The 20,811-nt window shown below is 37.3% G+C and overlaps 1 protein-coding gene across 7 annotated transcripts in view; it reads right to left on the bottom strand.

Moving 5' to 3' along the window:
• LOC130905156 (transcription factor 4-like) overlaps window positions 1-20,811 on the bottom strand; it is a 356,325-nt gene that overhangs the window by 106,697 nt on the left and 228,817 nt on the right. The window contains exon 1 of one of the 7 annotated variants that reach the window (XM_057818272.1): window positions 15,668-16,021. The exons of 5 other annotated variants lie outside the window; for them this stretch is intronic. In XM_057818272.1, coding sequence (XP_057674255.1) covers window positions 15,668-15,736 — 69 coding nt within the window. In that variant the 5' untranslated portion in view covers window positions 15,737-16,021. Of the gene's footprint in view, window positions 1-15,667; window positions 16,022-20,811 lie in introns of those variants that run through there. One more of the 7 variants, XM_057818274.1, reaches the window with a different exon arrangement.

Genomic DNA, 20,811 nt, shown 5'->3' with positions numbered 1-20,811 from the left:
CCAGTCTAAAACCTGGTCTAAAAAGCCACTTTACCTGGATTTAATCAGGGCACAAAAATAGGGCTCTGCGTTTCTTTACTTACTTACAGAACCCCTGGGATTCAATCGAACCCAGGTTGAGAACGACTGGGCTAAAGCAACATTGCATATTCTCTCTGGGCAAGATGAGAACGACTGGGCTCAAGCAACATTGCATATTCTCTCTGGGCAAGATAGTAAACAAATCTTATCGTGTGTGCAAGCCTTTAGAGGAGAGAACACTGGTGAGTTGGGGGTGGGAGGCGCAGCACGTCACATGAGTGACACAACCAGACACTGCTCTGATGTAGGCTAACTACTGCATTTTCGTCTCGTTCTCATCTTATCAGACCAAAACTGGCATTCATCTCGTTACGGTTTAGTCTCTCAAAAAAGGTTTTTAGCTCATTATCGTCATGTCATCTTCAGGAAAAAAGTGTTCATTGACGAAATATTTGCGTTATCGTCATCGTGGATGAAAACAACACTGTTGCGAACACAACACTGATCGTCGGCCATGTTTCATTTAGCTGATAGCTCAGCTTTCAAACTACTACTATTACAAGTAACTACTTGTAATTTCCACAAGGGTTTCCAAGGAGACAGCAACAGTAGATGGTTGGAAGGAATGTTTGCATCTTGCATCACCTGTATAGTGTTTCTTATTAAATACGAAATGTACTGTACTTATAGCATTTGTGGAAGGATTTTAAGTCTTTTCATGAAATGTATTGTATATATCCTTGTTTGATTAAATGAGGTATTATTTGCAAGAAGCGATGCCCACAAACTGATGTTTTTAGCAGGTTTTCAATAACCTATTATTTTCATACTGATGGAATCTGATTCTGTTAAATAGTGGTTTTATATTCATTTACCAAGATTTGTTCTTCCACCTTTAAAACTTTGTACAAATACATGTATAAAGATTTGCTGAAACAGAAAAAAGAAAAAAAAAACAACAACCTGAAAACAAATCACACACAAAAATCTGTGCGCTGGAAATCCACAAACTGAACAATGCCTTAATTGTTTCATCTGTCAAGACATACCAACTTCCACTCTTATGAAACTTTTCATGTTCCTGATTTAACACAAGCATCACAATTAGTATTTTCATTGGTGGATGCCACTTCGAAAGTTTATGTGGTAGAATGTGACCTGTGCCACTGGAGCGCCAGGTCGATAGAACATTGTTGCCAAGGCAACATGCTGGCAGGCAACTAAACGCAGCCAAATGCTAAGATGGCGGCAGTGATGTCAATTATTGAAGAGACTGCAGAAGGAGAGTGGGGAGCAGTGAGCTGTACCCTGAGATGCTGGGTCACAGTGAACCCATTGCCATAGTGATGCAGACTGGCAACATGCGCCCTGGTTTCATTCACCATGGCAACATGGCAACCATGGCATTCGCAACACATACCGGATGCCACATACATTCTAAGATGGCTGCCATATACGTATATATAAGTCGATTGCAGAAAAAAAAAAACAGCTAAGCAAACATTTCACTGTCACATCTAAAGAAATGACAGGTTGATTTGAAGTTCAAGATCATTTTAAAAGCAATCAAGATGCACTATTGTAGTGTTTTACACAGGACAGTTCAGTTACTTTTTATGCTTTGAAGAGTAGGCAGGAAAATGAAAGAGTGAGAGAAAGAATTAAGCGATAAATATACCAACACATACATTACTGCACTTAATCCTTCATCTCCATCATTTTGGCTAGAAGGGATTTTTAACCCTTGAACTCTTCATATTAAGAGCCTGTGTAGCTATTGGTTCATCTGCCTGCTGGGCTCGCTGGGTGTGTTCATACCACATTTATCATTCATTTAAAAACAAGTGTTGCTCACTTAAACGATGATGACATACATACAGGACAGTATTCAGTATAGTACAATATACATTGACAGAAGGACAGATTAAACCTCAAGAAAACTCAAGATTGACAGCCATGGGCTGGAATTCTTATCATACATACTGTATGTTCCAGTGGCAATGAGGATTAAAGTCATGCAGATTAATTGCATCACTTGGCATGTGTTACAAAACTTCCTCTTCAACATATTTTGTTTCTGAATAAATTATAGTAGATTTGTGTTCAATGACCTATAAAATCCTCAAAAAAGCCCCCCACTGGCCCCAAAAATCTAATGATAATAGTGACATTTTTTTGTCATTTTGTAATTCTAAGTACAAACGTGTACAAATCCAGATAAAGAATTAACATCTGATCTGTATTTTTTAAGCTTCATCACCGTCCAGTCGCTTTAGTTTCTTTTGAGTCAAATTCAATCAAAAAGGAGGGGGGGGGGGGGATATTTACGCTAATTGGATGGATATTTAGCCAGAAGTAGGATCGGTAAATGGCGGCCAAAAAAAGAAAAAAGGACACTCATCTCTCTCGAGATACTCTACCTTTGCTCTAATATAGGTTAGTAGCTTGGCAGTTAAAATCACACACACCTTGAACAGAGTGGACTGATTTTTCTGAACTTCTGATTACGATCCCGTCCAGCCATAGTGGGTATTTTACATGGACACTTTTATTCGGGATAAAAGTCTGGTCGGAATAAAAATGCTTCATGTACTCACCCAATTTGGAATATTCTAACCCAGTGGTTCTTAACTGGGGTTTGATTGAACTCTAGGGGTTCAATGAGTAAGGCTCATGGGTTCCGTGCAAGTTAAGCAATGCAGAGCCCTATTTTGTACGTTTATTAAATCGAGGCAAAGTGGTGTTTTAGACCAGGTTTTTGACTGGGTCGCCATTAATTTACAGGCTTTATTCAATTTCTTTCGAATGCTACCCCATAGACTTCAAAATGGTATTGACGGGTCAGATCGGTCATGCACTGCGCCTCGCATTCAAGTAGGGGGCCGCCCATATCAAGAGGAGCTATTCACAAACACACGAATGCAGCGATCTAATGCCAGATTTCTGTTCAAAAAGTATGAAAGCTGTACAGCATACAAACAGGAAGGATTGTCTCAGGAGCGATTTGTGCAAGGATTCAAGGTAAATATTATATTTCTCGTACCATGCATGCATTTTGAAACATTGTGAAAAAAATTAATGGGAGAAATTAGCCGCTACTGCATTGGCATCATAGTTCGCAATATTTACGTAAAATAAATGCTAACTGCACGTTTTTTTTTTTTTTTTTTGCTTTACTGAAGAATCGAGACTATTTTACATCCATATCTGTAAAGAATTCGGGTATTTAAGCATTTATTCACAAGAATTTTCACCAGAAAAGCTCTGTTTACATCAGGCGGCCGCGAGCTACATTCACTAACAGAGTAGCATTGTACACCGATATATTTACGTGAAATAAATGCTCACTGCACGATTTTTTTGCTTTTAACCAAGAAACAAGACTGTTTTACGTCCATATCCAAAAAGAATTTGAGGATTTAAGCATTGCACCTTTTTTTTTTTTTTTTGCTTTTAACCAAGAATCGAGACTGTTTAACGTCCATATCGATAAAGAATTCAGGGATTTGAGCATTAATTCATAAGCATTTTCACCGGAAAAGCTCTGTTTACATAAGGCGGCCGCTACCTACATTCACTAACAGACTAGCATTGTACTTCGACATATTTACGTAAAATAAATGCAAACTTTACAGTTGTTTTGCTTTTAACCAAGAATCAAAACTGTTTTACGTCCATATCTATAAAGAATTCAGGGGTTTAAGCATTTATTCACAAGAATTTCCAACGAAAAAAGCTCTTTGTCTGTGATTCCACTCGGTCAGCTTTGACAGCCTCGCCAACAATGCAGGCCCCCGATTTATCAGTCTCGTGCCCCGTGTCCCGTCCATACATTATGAAGTCTATGGCTAGCCCTCTACCAAAAGGGAGGAGAAATCGGTTTGCTCAACGGAAGGTTGACTGCCACTTGGTATAAGGATGTATATCAGACATACAGATAGTGTGAACTGCATAGATAATTAAAAACAAATTGCGTCATTTTACACCATGAAAATAGTACATGATGCCAGGATGCAGCAATATAATAAGAACGTAGGCATAAAAACATAAAAAGGAACAGTGTGAAATGAAATGAGTTTTATTTCATTTCCACGTGTATAAATCAACAGCAAAAGGCAAAATTATTTGTTGTAAATTAGAAATCTGGAAGAAATTTGAACAGGAATTCACTTGGATGTTAGCTTGCTATGTTTTGAATTCGTAAAAAATGGTTTTATTATGAATTTCCAAAGGATTTGAGTGCACCAGTGAAATCTGTGGGGTTTGGTACCTTTAGCAAGGGCAAGAACCACAATTCCAACCCAACCCAGCCCATTCCTATCAAGATTCTATTCCGAACGAGGGGGTGGTTTATGACGATTGATAACCCGATCAACGCGCATGTAAACACTTTATTCCACAATTTTGGAACAAAACGTCCTTACTTGTGAAGATAGTATATGAGTTTCTGTTATTCCCGGAAGCTAGTAGAAGCAGAGCGAGTGAAAGACTGGGTAGGCGCAACTTGCGTAAAACTAAACTGGTCTGAATATGAGACAAACATGTCGCTGGAGATATTGTTAAAAAAAAAAAAAATGTTGAAATACTTAAATGGACAGAATGAAGTTTTGTTCACAAGGAAGTCAGCAGGGCTTCCTCTTCTTCTATTTCTTTCTGGTATATTTGGTCATGCTGCTTTCACATACTACGGAAAAAAAAAAATAACAACCTTACAGTAATTACCAGTAGTGTTATGCTTGAGTTAAGTTGTGTTAGGTTTTTGCCCTAGTGTTTCTTGTCCCTGTGACTTGACCATTGATTTCACCTATTGTGGCCTGTTCCTTGTGTGTCCACCAATCTGCTGCCACTTGTATCATTCACCTGTGCTTCATTGCTTTGTTACCCCTTCTTTGCGTATTTCAGCTACCAGTGTCTGTTCACTCCTTGTTGCATCATTGTCGATGTCTATCCTGCCAATTTCATGTCAATCCGTGTGTCCATCCAAGTGTTTAACCGAGCTGTTCCTGTCTGTTCCAGAGTCAAGCCCCTATGTTCTGATTCTCGCTCTATAAGTAAGTTTTGATGCCTTTTGTTTGATCCCCTGACCTTTTCTTTGAACTTTGCTTTTTTGGACTTATCATTCAAACCATTTTGAGTTCACCTCGACCTTGCCTCGCCTCCCCATTTTCCTGCGTTTGGGTCCTCCATGACCCCCAGTCTTGACAAGTACGTCCTGTTCCAGTGCTTTTTTCGTCATAGCAAAAAGACATAGCAAAGATGGGTTTCATTTTGGTTTGTTGAGTGTACAATAAACTGATTTCGATTATTTCGACCTATTAATCCACCTACAGCAACAAGAAGATGAATGAATAAATGAATGAATGCATCAAAATACAAACGGTATTTTTTTATTTGTAACGACTTTTTAGCGAACACTTGGTTCAAAAATAAGATTTTAATAAATGTGAACACTGTCCAGCAGTAGGTTGAAGTCGTGTTAATTGGAAAAAGTCCCTAGTGTTTTGCTTAGTCTTGTGTCCGTCTATCAGAGGTAAGTACAGAAACCCTCTTGTACTGCTTAGCTTTTATTGTTGTACTAGTTAGTGCCGAGCGCTATGCTAATTAGCAACTTCGCTAACATGCCTTTCCATGTGGTTGTTTGGTGGTGTACAAATTCCAGATGCAGAACGTTTAAAACAAGGATTAAGTACAGCGGCAACACTACAAACATGCGAAATTGTACAGAAATCAGTGAAAACAAAGTATATTGTTTGAAAGAAGTCCTATTTCTAAAGACACTTTATCTGTTTCCAGAAAATATGGAATTCATTCCACCTGTATACATTTTATTATACTGTTGAGAGAAATAAGTACTGCCTTTGAAACAGCTAATGTTTTTGCACCTTCTTGTAAAAAAAGACCATCTCAAGGCCAGCTGTGTGTTTTAGGGGCATGTTGAGAAATAAGAACTGCCTTTAAAATGGTTAATGTATTTGCACTTTCTTGTAAAAAAAAAAAAAAAAAAGCAGTTTAAGGGCAGATTTTTGTTTGCATGGGCATGTTTCCATCATTCCTATTGAATCATTAGCATATTTTGAATAAATAATGGACATAAATCAGTTGGGCTACTTTATTAATTAGTAATGTACGATGCATCAAGAATCGTGATAATCATAGTTATCGTCAATACCGTGATCATCGTTCAATAAACGAATCGTAGCAGCCTGAATCGTAATCGAATTGAATCGTGGGGTGCCTAAGATGGCACACCCCTAAAAAATATGTGATCGGGACATCCCTAATGTTTAGTGTCGAAGAACACAGTATATCCAAACATTATTTTAATCTGAACGCTGATCCGATTGGAGAACTTTTGTCCATGTAAACATACCCAGTGATATATCAAAAAGTTCATAAACAGAATATTGGGCTCCTGTTTGCTTTGACCTCTGTTCATGTTTCATTTAGTCCTTTAAAGTCATTTTACTTTCTTTCTGATATTTAGATTAATGTCGCTGCTAGAGGGAATGTCCAGGTGTTATCTAGTGGCAGGAGGTTTGACCTGCAGATTTACAACAAGAGCTGGCTCATACAGTTGACAAAGTAAACCGTCAATCAGTTCAAAAGCATTACAAATAATCAGCAATCTATTTTCAGATGCAGTATGCTTCAACACCCACTATGAAACCCTAATAGCCAACACATGGAAGCTCAGTGGCTGCCAGCAACACAATCAGGACTACATTATTAGTCCCACACTGGAATAACAAAGGAACCAGATCAAAGAGCTGATTACGGCAACACTTTGGAGTTGCAGCATTCTTTTTATTTTCCTTTCTCTTTATGTCTTTCTTTCTAATCAAATCTAGACACACATCGAACCACATGTAGGAAGCACCTGTCTGACTGACTGCTAAAACACATATACATTGTCAACCCGTTTTACTGTGCTGCAGCACGTTAGTTTTGTTGTTTTTGTTTAAAGTGTGACAGCTGTCCGGTGATTATCTGTGAGACCATGCAGACTCTCTAACTGCTTGCCACAGCATGACTGACCCATTAAACACACTCAAAAACACAAAAACACACAGACGTATGCTCAACAAAACAATAAGCGGGCCGGTTTGTGCATTGACAATAAATACTGGGAACGTTTCATGTGTGCCGGCTTGTTTGTAGTTGTCTGCAGAGTCCACACTGTGAACAACACAAAGAGGCACAAACGCTCCGCTTTGTTCTTGAGCCAAAAATGTTAACTTATTTAAGCTTGTTTTCCTTCAGCAAAGCTTGTGCTTGGTACATATATGAGCGTCGTATCCACACACTGTTCTCAGATTAGTGGCAGTTTGATAATGCTATATAAATCAGTATGTTGCAATATCATGTGACAATACGCATAGCGCAATACAACTTTCGGTTTCCCATATATTGCGTAAATATCTTTTTAAAAAAACAAAACAATAATCAATTCATTTTTCTTCGGCAATTTTTCTTTACAGACATCATCTTCACATGTGGTAATGGATGTTAGACCCATTATTGGATTGGTCTTGCCAAAAGCAACTACAATCATTATAATCTCATTATTTTCTAAACAGATTTTCACACGGTTATTATACGTTGTAAACTTCAGATACGTGGGCGTAGGTACATGGCAATAGCTCACTAGTTTTAATCCCCCCCCCTCCCAAAAAAATTGCAGTAGCATGTAATGAATAGAAATAATTGAACATTGTTTTCTGTTTTCATTTGTCTGCAGACAAAAAATGTTTTCGAATATGTAATACTAGGCGAATTGTAGTATGCCTTTGCCATATTGGAACATATCAAAATACACTTCACAGGGCAATATCCAGCACTAGTGTTTTTACTCAATGTGACATAACATGCTATCCAAGCATTACTATTACTCACTCAAGAACAAATTTGATTTAAGGGCAAGATTTTTGATTGCGTGATTTCAAATTCATGACAAAAAGGATGCAAAAAAACATCTGGGTGAATATGACTGAGAATCAGGCGCAGCAATTCAAAGAAATGTCTTCAATTGATAAAAAATAGCAATACACTTTCAATTCATGTTCATATTGATTTCAAGGAACTAAATACGGTGATCCCTCGCTACTTCGCGCCTTCAGTCCATCGCGGATTCTTATCAATTAAAAAAAATAATAAATACAGTATTTTATTTAAAAATGTTAAGATATATGCATGTATACATGTGAAAATCATTGTTTTATTTAATAAATATGTCATTTATAGCATACTCATTAAATTTGCAGTGCTTAAAAACCATCTATTAAAATATACATAGTATACAGGTTTTTGCTGTTGTTTTGTTTTGTTTTTATTGGGGGGGGGGGGGGGGGGGGGGACTTGTCTGTTATGTACCCGTATTTTTCTGACTATAAGTCACAGTTTTTTTTCATAGTTTGGCAGATGGTGCGTCTTATACTCTGGAGAAACTTATTTGTGAAATTATTAACACATTATTATATCATTGTAGCTTGTTAGCATGTTTTTATGCCATAGTTATCTTAATAACTCTTAATAGCAATGTTACATTAACAAACCGTGCACATTCTCAGTTCGTTGTTTATGCGTCATGTAATATTAGCATACCGTACACTCATTCAGCCTGTTGTCCTCTATTGTATTTTTATTTTAAATTGCCTTTCAAGATGACGTCTGTTCTTGGTGCTGGATTCTATCAAATAAATTTCCCCCCAAAAATGCGACTTATACTCCGGTGCGACTTATATATGTTTTTTTCCTTTTCATTGCGCATTTTTTTGCTAGTGTGACTTATACTCAGGTGCAACTTATAGTCCAAAAATACGGTATCTCCTTCCAATGCTGTTAAATCTGAATAAATACATTGAACCACCCCACAAAATGCCTTGTTTGTAAACAGCAATATGTTACCCTAACCTGGGGGTCAGCATCCCGTGGCTCTAGAGCCCCGTATGACTCTTTAGCCCTGCTCTAGTTGCTCCGTGGTGCCATAAATTTCATAATGATATTGACGGGACACGGGGGCCGGGGCCAATTAACAGGGCGCCTATCTCCGTCAAAGCTGACTAAGTGTAAACACAGACAAAAAGCTTTTTCCGTTGAAAATTCTTGTGAATAAATGCTTAAATCCCTGACTTTTTTTTTTTTATAGATATTGACGTAAAACAGTCTCGATTCTTGGTTAAAGCAAAAAAAAAAAAAAAAAAAAAACGGGCAGTTAGCATTCATTTTCCATTAATATTGTGAACTATGACGCCAGAGCCGTAGCGGCTAATCTCTCCCACTGATTTTTTTTTTTCACAACTTTTCAAAATGCATGCATGGTACGAAAAATATAATAATTACCTTGAATTCTCGAACAAATCACACCTGAGAAAATCCTTCCTATTTGCGGTACAGCTTTCATACTTTTTCAACCTAAATTCGGCATTAGATCGCTGCGTGCGTGTGTTTGAGAATAACTTCTCTTGATGTGGGCAGGCCCCCTACTTGAAGGAGTGGCGCAGTGTATAACGGATGTGACTGGTTAATATAATTATGAAGTCTATGCTGGTGCTTTTTCAAAAATGTTTGAAAATGGAAAACGGTGGGGGAGGGAAATATATTTTTTATATTTTATATTTTTTGTTTTAATATGGTTTCTGTAGGAGGACAAACATGACACAAACATTCTTCTAATTTATTAATATTGTAAAGAAGTTAAACTTGAGGCGGCATCGTACGTGGTGCGTCATTCATCATCATCATGAAGGCTCATGATGTATTTGTAGCCAACTTAGTCATTTTGATAGTAGGCTAATATAGCACTAGATACATACAGCATGTGTTTCCTTCACTGTAAGGCTTATATAAGACTTTCAATTTTTTGTGGCTCCAGACATATTTTTTTGTCCAATATGGCTCTTTCAACATTTTGGGTTGCCGATCCCCTGCTAACCATATCATGTACAAGAATGCAAGCAAAAAAACAAACAAACAAACAAAAAAACAACAACTCACAATTGTAAAATTAATAAGTAAACATATAAACCATCATATAGGAGCATTCAAAAAGTCCCTTCCAATAATTTGGGTAATTATCAAGGCTGTTGCTTTGGCATCTCTCTTACATTTGGTTACTTTATTGGTAAACAAAATGTATTCAGGCCATTACAGCCATCATTGAGCAGGTACATGCAGGTGTGATGACATCACAGTGGCTGGCACAGGGCTTGTTCTGTCCTGTTAAAAGTCCTTTGTACCTTGATGGTCTATGTGCAGCTACAGTCAACCAACCAGATAAATGAACCATCATCATCATCTGCTTCTGCTGTTGCCTGTCTCCGTCTGCCAGCTGACCTTGATTTTCAGAGGTTTGAGCAAGCTGGCAGGCGCTCAGTCAGTCACTGGGTACCAAACCTGTCACTCGCAGAAAAAAAATTCTGTTCTCATTGGCTAGTTGAAGGTGGAAATTCCCAGCTATCTGAGGAATGCTGCTCTATTCTTTGCAATTGTCATTCTTCCCATTAACACTGGTGCATCACGTCCTGGGCTTAGAATGTGTGTGTGTTTCTTTTCTCTTGTCTGCTTGCATGTTTGTTTGTGTGTGGTTACGCCAAACATCTTTAGGCAGTACACTGCAAATTTATATTGTTTAATCAAATTATTTTTCTCAAATCTAGTCAAAAAATCTTCACCATCTTGATTTGACAGTTAAGGACTAGTTAACAGATTAATGCGTCAGATTCTACTTACGTGAAGTAAATATTACTACTTGTATTTGTTCTTATTAAGGCCATTTATCTACAAGTTGGTACTTTTTCACCTAAATTAAGAAATATTTGCTTTCAAACAATGTTTTGAACAATATCTATTCTGAATTATGAGCATTTTGACATTTCAAAGCTTTTTTTCGGATTAAAAATACTAATTTATTGCCCAAAATAAGTCTGTTAAATCTATTTTAAGCTATTTATTTTTCTTATTTCAAGAAATCTAGACAAGTAAAATTCACTTGAAGCACTGGCAGATAATTTAACTTATTTCCATTAGAATTACTCTGAAAACAAGGGAATTTAACTAGTTTTAAGGAGGTGTGTTTTTGCAGTGTAGTCAATGGCTAATACGTACAAAAGTGCATGTTACACAACCTGCAAAGAGCAGACAATACATGTTATCAGATAATGCTTTGAAATTATAATCAGGCTACTACAAAAAGCTGCTACAATTGAATATCTTCCAAACATTAATAATCGTGGTTGCAGTCATTTGCCGGTTTTCATACAAATGAATAACGCTGACAAGAAAAAAAAAAAAAAAAAGGATTGAACAAGAAGTGTCATTATCGCCGACATCACCAGTCAGTCTGACATTCGTATTTGACAATTATTTGTCTCTAATGATCTCCTAATGACCCTTTTCTCAACATTAGTAATAATGAGAAGACTAAGTCACAAGGGAGGCAAGAAATGTGACAGTCCTCTCTGAACAAACACTGAATAATCACCTGATCTGTTTGCCGAGTTGTAGAAGGAAAAAAAAACAATGTCAGAGAATCAGAATAATGTCGTCTGAAATAAAATAAATCTTCCCGGAAATTATTAAAAAAAAATATATATATATATATATATATATATATATATATATATATATATATATATATATATATATATATATATATATATATAAACATTTCCAGTGTACTTTGTGTGGCTGTCTGTATCAGCAGCATCACTATCAGATAATCTGATGCAGAAGGATTACTGTCTAAGCCAGTGAGGTGCGCACACACACACGCATGCACACACACACACACACACACACACTCACTATGAGACAAACCATAAGGACACCCATTGAAAACCTAAATGACCCATCTGATAAATCGAAGGTTGAATTTACAACACACAATACAGTAAGAAGTCCAACAATGTACGACAATGACACGATACACTCACTGACTATATACACTGATTTCAATCATAAGGCACAAACAACACTGACATGGAGAAGATAATCTAAAACCCTCCATTTTCCCCTCATTCATAGCAAAGCAATGTCTATCACTGTTCTCTGTGTATACTCACTTTTTTACCATGCATATTTTGGAAGGTGTGTAATTATACACATACAGTCTTCGAAGACCCATTTTTTTGAGCGGTAAATCCAGTACAAGGGAGGCAGATGGAGTCAAGTGGCCTGCCCCCTCACCCCACACACACGCATGTACAAATGTTTATATATATAAAGTCTGCAGAAAATGTTGTGCTGTAATTCCAGCCTACCAGGATGTCCACTATGATGAGCACCTGTTCACATGTGCATACACTGTCCAAAACACACATGCATACACACAAATAAACAGACAGATGTGAAGTCATTAAATTCCCTGAAAAATAAACTGAATGGCTGTATTCAATTAATATTAGTTAATATAATGATTAGTGTATCAGGTTGAAGGCCCATGGCCAAAAAGCTTGTTTTCCTTTTTCATTTTACATTTTACATTCATTTTAAACTACTGTATAATTTACTTTTTCATATACAGTGATCCCTCGTTTTTTGCGGTTATTGGGGACCGCACCTTCGAAATCCGAGAAGAAGAGGCGGAGCCTATTTATGTAAAAAAAGAAAAAAAATTGGGGGTGTGTTCAATGTATTTATTCAGATTTAACAGCATTAGAAAGAGATATATAACATGTTTTTTCCCCTCTAAGTATAATTTAAAAAAATATATGTGTATATGTTGACCTGATCCCGGCCTAAGCGGAAGATAATGGATGGATGGATGGATGGATGGATGGATGTTGATTTTTATAAATGTTTTTTAGCACTGAAAATGTCATAATTATTATATGAATGAGATATATATATACATAAGAAAACAATGATTTGTACATGCATTAATACATGCATTTATCTTAACATAAAACATTGTTTTAATTTATTAATTTTTTAATTGAAAAAAATCCACGATGGACAGACTGAAGTTGCGAAGTTTGAAGCGCGAAGTAGAGAGGGATCACTGTATATTTGTTAATATCTGTAACTCAATTAATATACTTATTGTAGAACGTATGTAGCACATCAGGATGGTTGACTAAGGATTAATCAGCAAAACATATACCTTTTTAGTTTCTATTAGTAATTTCTACAGGTCATCAAGAAAACTGAAGGCACACTAATAAAATATATTTCTAAATGGTGTTTAAAAAACAACAACAACAGACAACCAATAAGCAATGACTGCAGTAAATTAAATGCAGGCGTGAAACACGGTGAGTGAAAGTGTTAAAAGTGTGTTTTTGCTGTAACTGTGCAGTGACAGCGGACTGGAGGATTTTGGCAGGCTGCTTCGGGACCCTCCTAATTAAAACTTACTGAATATTCAAATGTTGTGTTAGCATAACAATAGCTGGCCGGCCGGCCCGGTTTTAAATGAGGCCTTTTGTTTTATCCAGGCTTTCTGCTGCCTCATTAAGCTGCTGGAGCTTAAGTTAGCGAGCTGACAGCCGCTAACCGAAGTGCAGGCCTCGGCCCTCACCCTCCTCTTCTCCCGGCCTCTCCTCCCCCATAGCAGCTCCCAAGCCAAAGCCCTAGTTCTAGCCCTTCACTCTTTGGTCTCTGTGGGCCTGGCTCGCGGCTGCTGCAGCACATCCGTCCAGGCATTTCTGTCTCTTCTCTCAACCCCCCGACAACTCTGGCCCACTCCCTCCCTACGACCTCTGCTACACAACACACAGACTACAGAGTAGTCTCCACACGCTGTGCCCAAAACCCAAACTCGGCCTTGCGAAAACCTCCAAATACAGGACACAAGAAGACAAACAACATTTGGTTATCAGAGTGTTTCTCTCTCTGATTCGTGTTTCTCTTTCTGCCAACAGACATGGAGTGTAAACAAGCTGTGATACAGACAGAGAGAGTGAGACAGGGGGGGAAAGTGTGGATAGAAAGGAGCTTGGCACTGGATCAAGACCATCGGCACAATGTGCCATCAGACAGCCAGCCACCAAACAAAGCGCTGCCACACCGAGCCCTGTGGCAGCGCTGAGTTGGAGAGCTCTGTATCCGAGAGAAACCGGTGAGATAAAAAGGATGCTGGGAGCTATAAGGGAAAAAGTTGGTATAGAATGCATGCATCTTGGGCAACTGTGGCCCATAGCTGACTGTAAGAAGTGAATGCTCGATGGAGGCCCGAAGACCTGCCAGGCGTCAAGCATACAGAGGCTGAGTGTTGGTGAGTGCTCATACAACAGAAGCTTTGTAGAACCACACTGAAGTCAACCTCTCTAGTTTAACACGCTTATGGAAATAATAAACACATTTATTTAAAATGTCAAGAAAAATAGTCCACCTGAATATAATACGAGTGTGCTACTATAATCAATGTCATGCGGCTGCATGGTAAAGAATATTACAAAATAATTATCGACACATGGCATTTTTTTTTTTTTTAAAAATGATCAAATATGGAAATACGTTGTCTTTTTCTACCAAGGAAAAATCTCCATCCACATTAGAATTGTATTAGTGATGTAGGATTCTGGGCATTAGAATTATGTATGCAAACATTTCAAATCAAATCCAATTTACAAATATAACTCTTTACAAAAACTTGAAAGGTCCTCAAAGTGCTTTTACAACCAAGCATTTTTTTTTCTTGAAAAGAGGCAGTAAGTGCCACAAAATACAGACAGCTATAGACAAAAAAAGAACTTCCCTGACAGGTGAATCTGTAGAAAATTACCACCTTCCATCTTAATTTACACCTTGCAGCTTGGCAGACATCACTGCTCTATTCGAGAAAATCCGTGAAATTTCTCTTAGTTTCCCCTCAATTTGCGCCCTGTTTCTTATGTCTGCCCCCTCCCACTTGCCACTGTTTTATGGGTGAGGGTCAAGGGGTAAACCTGACAGGTTCACGAGAGTTCGAACACCTAATAACTTATTATTTAAAAGGATTTTTTTGAAAACGGTGAAATTATTTACATTTACATTTTTTTTCAGTCTGTGCTTACTTGGAAAACAAGTTTAAAAGGCAAGCAATAATTGACAATAATAATAATAATGACAATAATAATAGAGAAAAATGAAAGTTATTTTGCTACACATTAAGGCATAATTCAATTGCAATATTAGGACAATACAACAATGTAATATGAAATCCCTTGGCAATTATAATTGAATTTAATGTATGATAATTGAATACACGCAAGAAACAATTTTACCAAAAGACAATTGAGGGGAAAAAACACACACAAGCGAGAAAATAATACACATTTGACAGCAATCTTTAAGGCTCTTATCTATTTAGATGCGTGCGTCCATTTAGATAATTTGAAATAAGTGATGGAGCCCGAGAGGAGGAAAATAAATTGCTGGATTATTTTGGTGAAGAGTTTTGCGAGCTTGACACGCAAAACTGCTAAATGACCAAGGGAAACGCACGCACGCTATATTACGTGTTCTGTCCCATACCTTCTCTGTCACGCACACACAGTGGCACGCGCGCACGCACACTTGAATGCCAATAACACAGAGGGCCAGAAAGAAGTGAGTGTCGCACCTTGACGCGCTCGAAGTTGGAGCGTGAACTCACACTTCACATTCACACCTCGCTTTGCCTCCCAGATGCTCATATAGAAATTTAAAAAAAGAGAAGAGTCCTTACCGCCTTGCCATTGTAGTAGTACATCAGTGAGCTGCCTGTCATCCCCGGGATGGTGTACGCACAATACATCGTTCCTGTCCTCCGCAGAAAGAAGAAACGTTCGACTTCTCCCCTTCGCTCTGTGTTTCTTTCCCGTTTGCGCCTCGTATAGATTTTATTTTCTTAACTCGTCCTTGATCGCCTTCTCCTTCCAACCTTCTAACTTTTGTCGTTCTCTTATGATGTCAAACTCTTTTCCGCTCCGCTCGCGTGTCCCTGCCTGCGCGCTTTTTTTTCGGCCGACAATTCCTTCAGTTGCATTTTCCCATATGGCCGAGCCGAGGCGCGTGGAATATGCAAAATGGGCAGGGAGAGCGAGCGTTGAGTGCCCCTCCTCTCTGCCGCCACCACTCCATCCACTCCAGCGAGCCTCCTTCCACCCCTCCTTCTCATTCGTCGCGCGCGCACGCGGACGGAAAGGGGAGCGGGAGAAATGCGGCGTACACGTGGACGCGCACGCAGATACACGGGGGCACGCGGGCAGTTGCCTGACTCTCTTAACTTTCCACAGCGAAATCTGGAAAGCACCTCTCCACCTTAACGCCACCCCCCGCACCCACCCATCACCACCAACACACACACACTCCACCACTCGCGCACGCCGCCTTTGAACTGGGCCGTTCACTTTTTCCACTCCTCCAGTATCTCTCTCTCTTCCCTCATCTCTTCCTCTCATCATTTTCTGACACATCCCTTTCTCTATCATTTCCTTCGTATTTTACTCCGTTTGCCACCCAAATTCACATTCTTTTTATAAATTTACTATTTTTAGAGATTGACCAATACCTAGGGTGACCATATTTTGATTAAAAAAAAAAAAAAAGAGGACACTCTGCCTGGACTCGAGATACTTGACTTTTATTTCCTCCCAATTAGTCAGCCGACTATTTTTACGATTTGTCGACTTATCTAATATAGATTTATTGTTGTTATTATTATTATTATTATTATTATTTTACTAATTTAATAATGAAATTTTTATTGAAGCTTATTAATTCACAACTAACATTTTGGAACACCGCTATTCTTTATTAACGTATAAACAAATAACATAATGTGATGTGATTATTGATATAATCACAAAGAATGAGGTCAAATGCTGCTGGCATTAACTAGTGCAAAAAAAATGTAAACGGACACACTGTGACTTCACCTTTTTAACAAGAGTCAAAACAATTCTTACTCTTTTCTATATTGCTCTAAATGTTAAAATGAATTGCAATGGGCCTCATGATCCGGACAATCATTTTCAGAATACTTTGTGTGAGTTCAGATGCTCTTTCTGGTGTGCATTCCGCATTTTTGGGGGAGGGGAAAAACTGTTCAACTTTTGTTTGTTTGAACCTGTAAATAGATAAAGCAGAGGGCACACTGAAATATTACCACAATTATTATATTATAAAAGGCACCCATAGTCATAGTAACAAAAATCAAATAAATAGTTTTAATTTTATAGTATACTACTATATGTATATACACAATAATAGTTTATAATATAAAGTAACTAACATTAGTGCTGTCATGGATTATAGTAAGCAAGCCGGTGCTGTGTTTCCATATATATTTTTTATAATATAAAGTAACTAACATTAGTGCAGTCATGGATTATAGTAAGCAAGCCAGTGCTGTGTTTCTATATATATTTTTTTATAATATAAAGTAACTAACATTAGTGCAGTCATGGATTATAGTAAGCAAACCAGTGCTGTGTTTCCATATATATTTTTATTATATTATGTATATACTAGGGCTGTCAAAATTATCGCGTTAACGGGCGGTAATTAAATTTTTAAATTAATCACGTTAAAATATTTGACGCAATTAACGCACATGCCCCGCTCAAACAGATTAAAATGACAGTACAGTGTAATGTCCGCTTGTTTCTTGTTTTTTGGCACCCTTTGCTGGCACTTGGGTCCAACTGATTTTATGGGTTAGTACCATGAGTGAACATGGTGTAATTATTGACATCAACAATGGCGAGCTACTAGTTTATTTTTTGATTGAAAATTTTACAAATTTTAATCAAACGAAAACATTAAGAGGGGTTTTAATACAAAATTTCTATAACTTGTACTAACATTTATCTTTTAAGAACTACAAGTCTTTCTATCCATGTATCGCTTTAAGAGAATGTCAATAATGTTAATGCCTTCTTGTTGATTTATTGTTATAATAAACAAATTCAGTACTTATGTACCGTATGTTGAATGTATATATCCGTCTTGTGTCTTATCTTTCCATTCCAACAATAATTTACAGAAAAATATGGCATATTTTATAGATGGTTTGAATTGCGTTTAATTACGATTAATTAATTTTTAAGCTGTAATTAACTCGATTAAAAATTTGAATCGTTTGACAGCCCTAGTATATACATGATATCTATCTGGCGGAAAACACAGACAAGACTGAAAAAGCAGTTTCTGCTCTTGCACCCCTCTTTAAAAGAAACTGCAGTATTTTAAGCAAAAAGAACTGTTGTGTTTGATAGAACAATATGTCTATATGCTGCAATAGCAGATTCATGGTGCATTAAGCCCCCGAACTATTTTTAATTTGTCCGTTTTACCCTGGAAACCCCCGTTTACAGACATCACGCAACCGCTTTTGTTTCAATGCAGCAATAAAAAGAAGGTAAATAATTATTATTCAAAATGTCTGTCATTTTTAGCTTAGAATCATTAATTGATGTCTAATATTTTGTTTAAAAAAAAACGACTTTAAAATATTATTCACTCGCATATTTTAAACTTTTAAACAAATTATGTCACAATGAAAAAAATGGCGTCTGTAAAAATGTCACGGATATCTACCTCATAACTATCACTTAATTGTATTTTTTTTGTTACTGTCGCATTTTCGCCGATATGTTAGATGACAAACAATGGATTCAAATAAAGAAAATTTGAAACGAAAAAAAAAAAAAACTTTAAAAGGGTAGATATATGAAAAAGAAAATCTCGACTACTCCTTGATGTCTGCGATTTCTGCATCGCGACCCTCGTTATATATATGTTTCACCCATAAAATCCCAAATAAATCCAGCTGTGGCCATTCACAGCTGTGTCTTGGCACTCGGTGATACATGCTACATGGAGTTTTTTGATCGAAACAAGGTAAGTACGCGATAATATCTTGTTAAAGTCAAGGCGTCTGTAATTCTGCTCTCGTGTGCCCTCAACTCCAGATAGGGTTTTCCTGTTTACATTTTTTTTTTTTTTAAATGCCCTCCTGTTCAAATTTTTTTCTTCCGCCAGAAAATTGAGATTGCAAGCTTTCCGATGATGTATCACACATGCATATCGGACAATTCTGAAAGTTGGCCAAACTGGGGGTCTCAGAGCGGAACTTCAAGTCACCTGAGTGTTTTCAATAACCAAAATAAACTGACAAACTATTCAACCAGTATGTTTCCAAACGCAGCAGTTCAAAACTACATTTTCCATTAGCGAGTACCGGGAGCCGAGGCTATAAACTTTGCTATAAAAGTTTACAATCATCGGCAGTGCAACGATGCGACACCAAACGGGATTTTACAGATCACACCAGTACAATGCTCCGAGAAAAGTCACCAGTTGCCATTATATACGTATTTATTGTAAAAAACGCTTAACAACTGGGCAGGTGATCTGGGAGCACGTCACAGGCAGCAGTACTGTCGTATTCTGTGCAAAGTGTCAATTTCAGCACACGCTAATTGTGAAGAAATACTCCTCTGTGTCAATTTGGAACACAACTACTTAGAATATAAAAGTAACATTCAACCAAACACACGAACGCAGAACAATTAATCCAAGACTAATACAATATACTGCACTTATAAACCAATATACAGCAGAAGACACATGATCGACATTAACAGGAGATAAACTTACAGAAAGGTGTCTTAGAACTACTCCTTATTGTAGTCTGTAACTGCTTGACCTCTTGCCAAACCGTCAACCCAGTAGATGGCGGTAATGCCCCATGATACAAGGGGTAAACTGCCGACCAAAAACATGAAGAAGAACTACTCTTTCTCCCCTACTAACAGGAGCCACGTCAATGCAGGCAGGTGCTGACAACCCACCACCCAGAGAGATTCTCTTCAAATTGGTCCCGTGAAAAATCGTGAAAACCGGACATTTTCAAGAATTTATTAAACGCGGCCGGACGATGAGGACACGACGTGAAAAGAGGACTTGTCCAGGCAAAAGACGACGTTTGATCACCCTACCAATACCTATACCAGGGGCGTAGGTTTGGTCTCAACATTGTTAGGGACGGTAGAATAGCATAACCTGCATGTACAATTTTTTGCTGGGCACGGGACATTAATAAGACCAAACAGACTGGGTGAACAGGGGTCAGGGCTACATTTCTCACGAATATGAACCTAATTAATTGATAGGCTAAATGATCAATGCAAAATAAATCTGTATTGACTTATACTAAATTTCATGTGCATTGGTCAGGGGATAGACCGCTCGATTCAAACTGTTGTTTTCAAAAACTACTAGAAACATTTTGAAAACTTCCAGAATAAATATCTGGATTTTATTAGCAAATTTAAATTGCAATATTATATATTATTATATATCACATTAATATTATAAATTATATTAACATCCTGTACATACTGTACACACTTTTTACCTGGACTATGATTAATGTATAATTATCTGAAAAAAAATCTGCATACACTGCAAATAAAAATATTTTAAGATAAATAATGTAGAAAATAAATAAATACATTTTAAATAAATGCAAGTCGTCAGCCAATCAAATGTGCATTTGAAGGGAAAAATGGACCAGCACATTCAGCAATTGAAAACAGGTAAATGTAAGTCTTAACATAATGAAAATAATTCACCTAATAATCGTAGGGTAAATTCTATCCTTACAGCATTTAGGAAGACAAAATTACACAAATTACCCATATAACGGATCTCATTATTATATGCAAATGAGGTTGCTTAAAAGTTAAAAATGGGACAACACTGACAAAATGAAACTTTGAAACAATAAAAAGTAGTCTGTGTGCAGCTTATATAACAGAGTTAATTTATTTCCCCCTCATAATAACTCAAAATATAGCCATTAATATCTAAACCTCTGGCAAC

The sequence above is a fragment of the Corythoichthys intestinalis genome, chromosome 17 (assembly GCF_030265065.1).
Source record: "Corythoichthys intestinalis isolate RoL2023-P3 chromosome 17, ASM3026506v1, whole genome shotgun sequence".
NCBI classification, from domain to species: domain Eukaryota; kingdom Metazoa; phylum Chordata; class Actinopteri; order Syngnathiformes; family Syngnathidae; genus Corythoichthys; species Corythoichthys intestinalis.
This window is presented reverse-complemented; position numbering and strand designations above follow the sequence as displayed.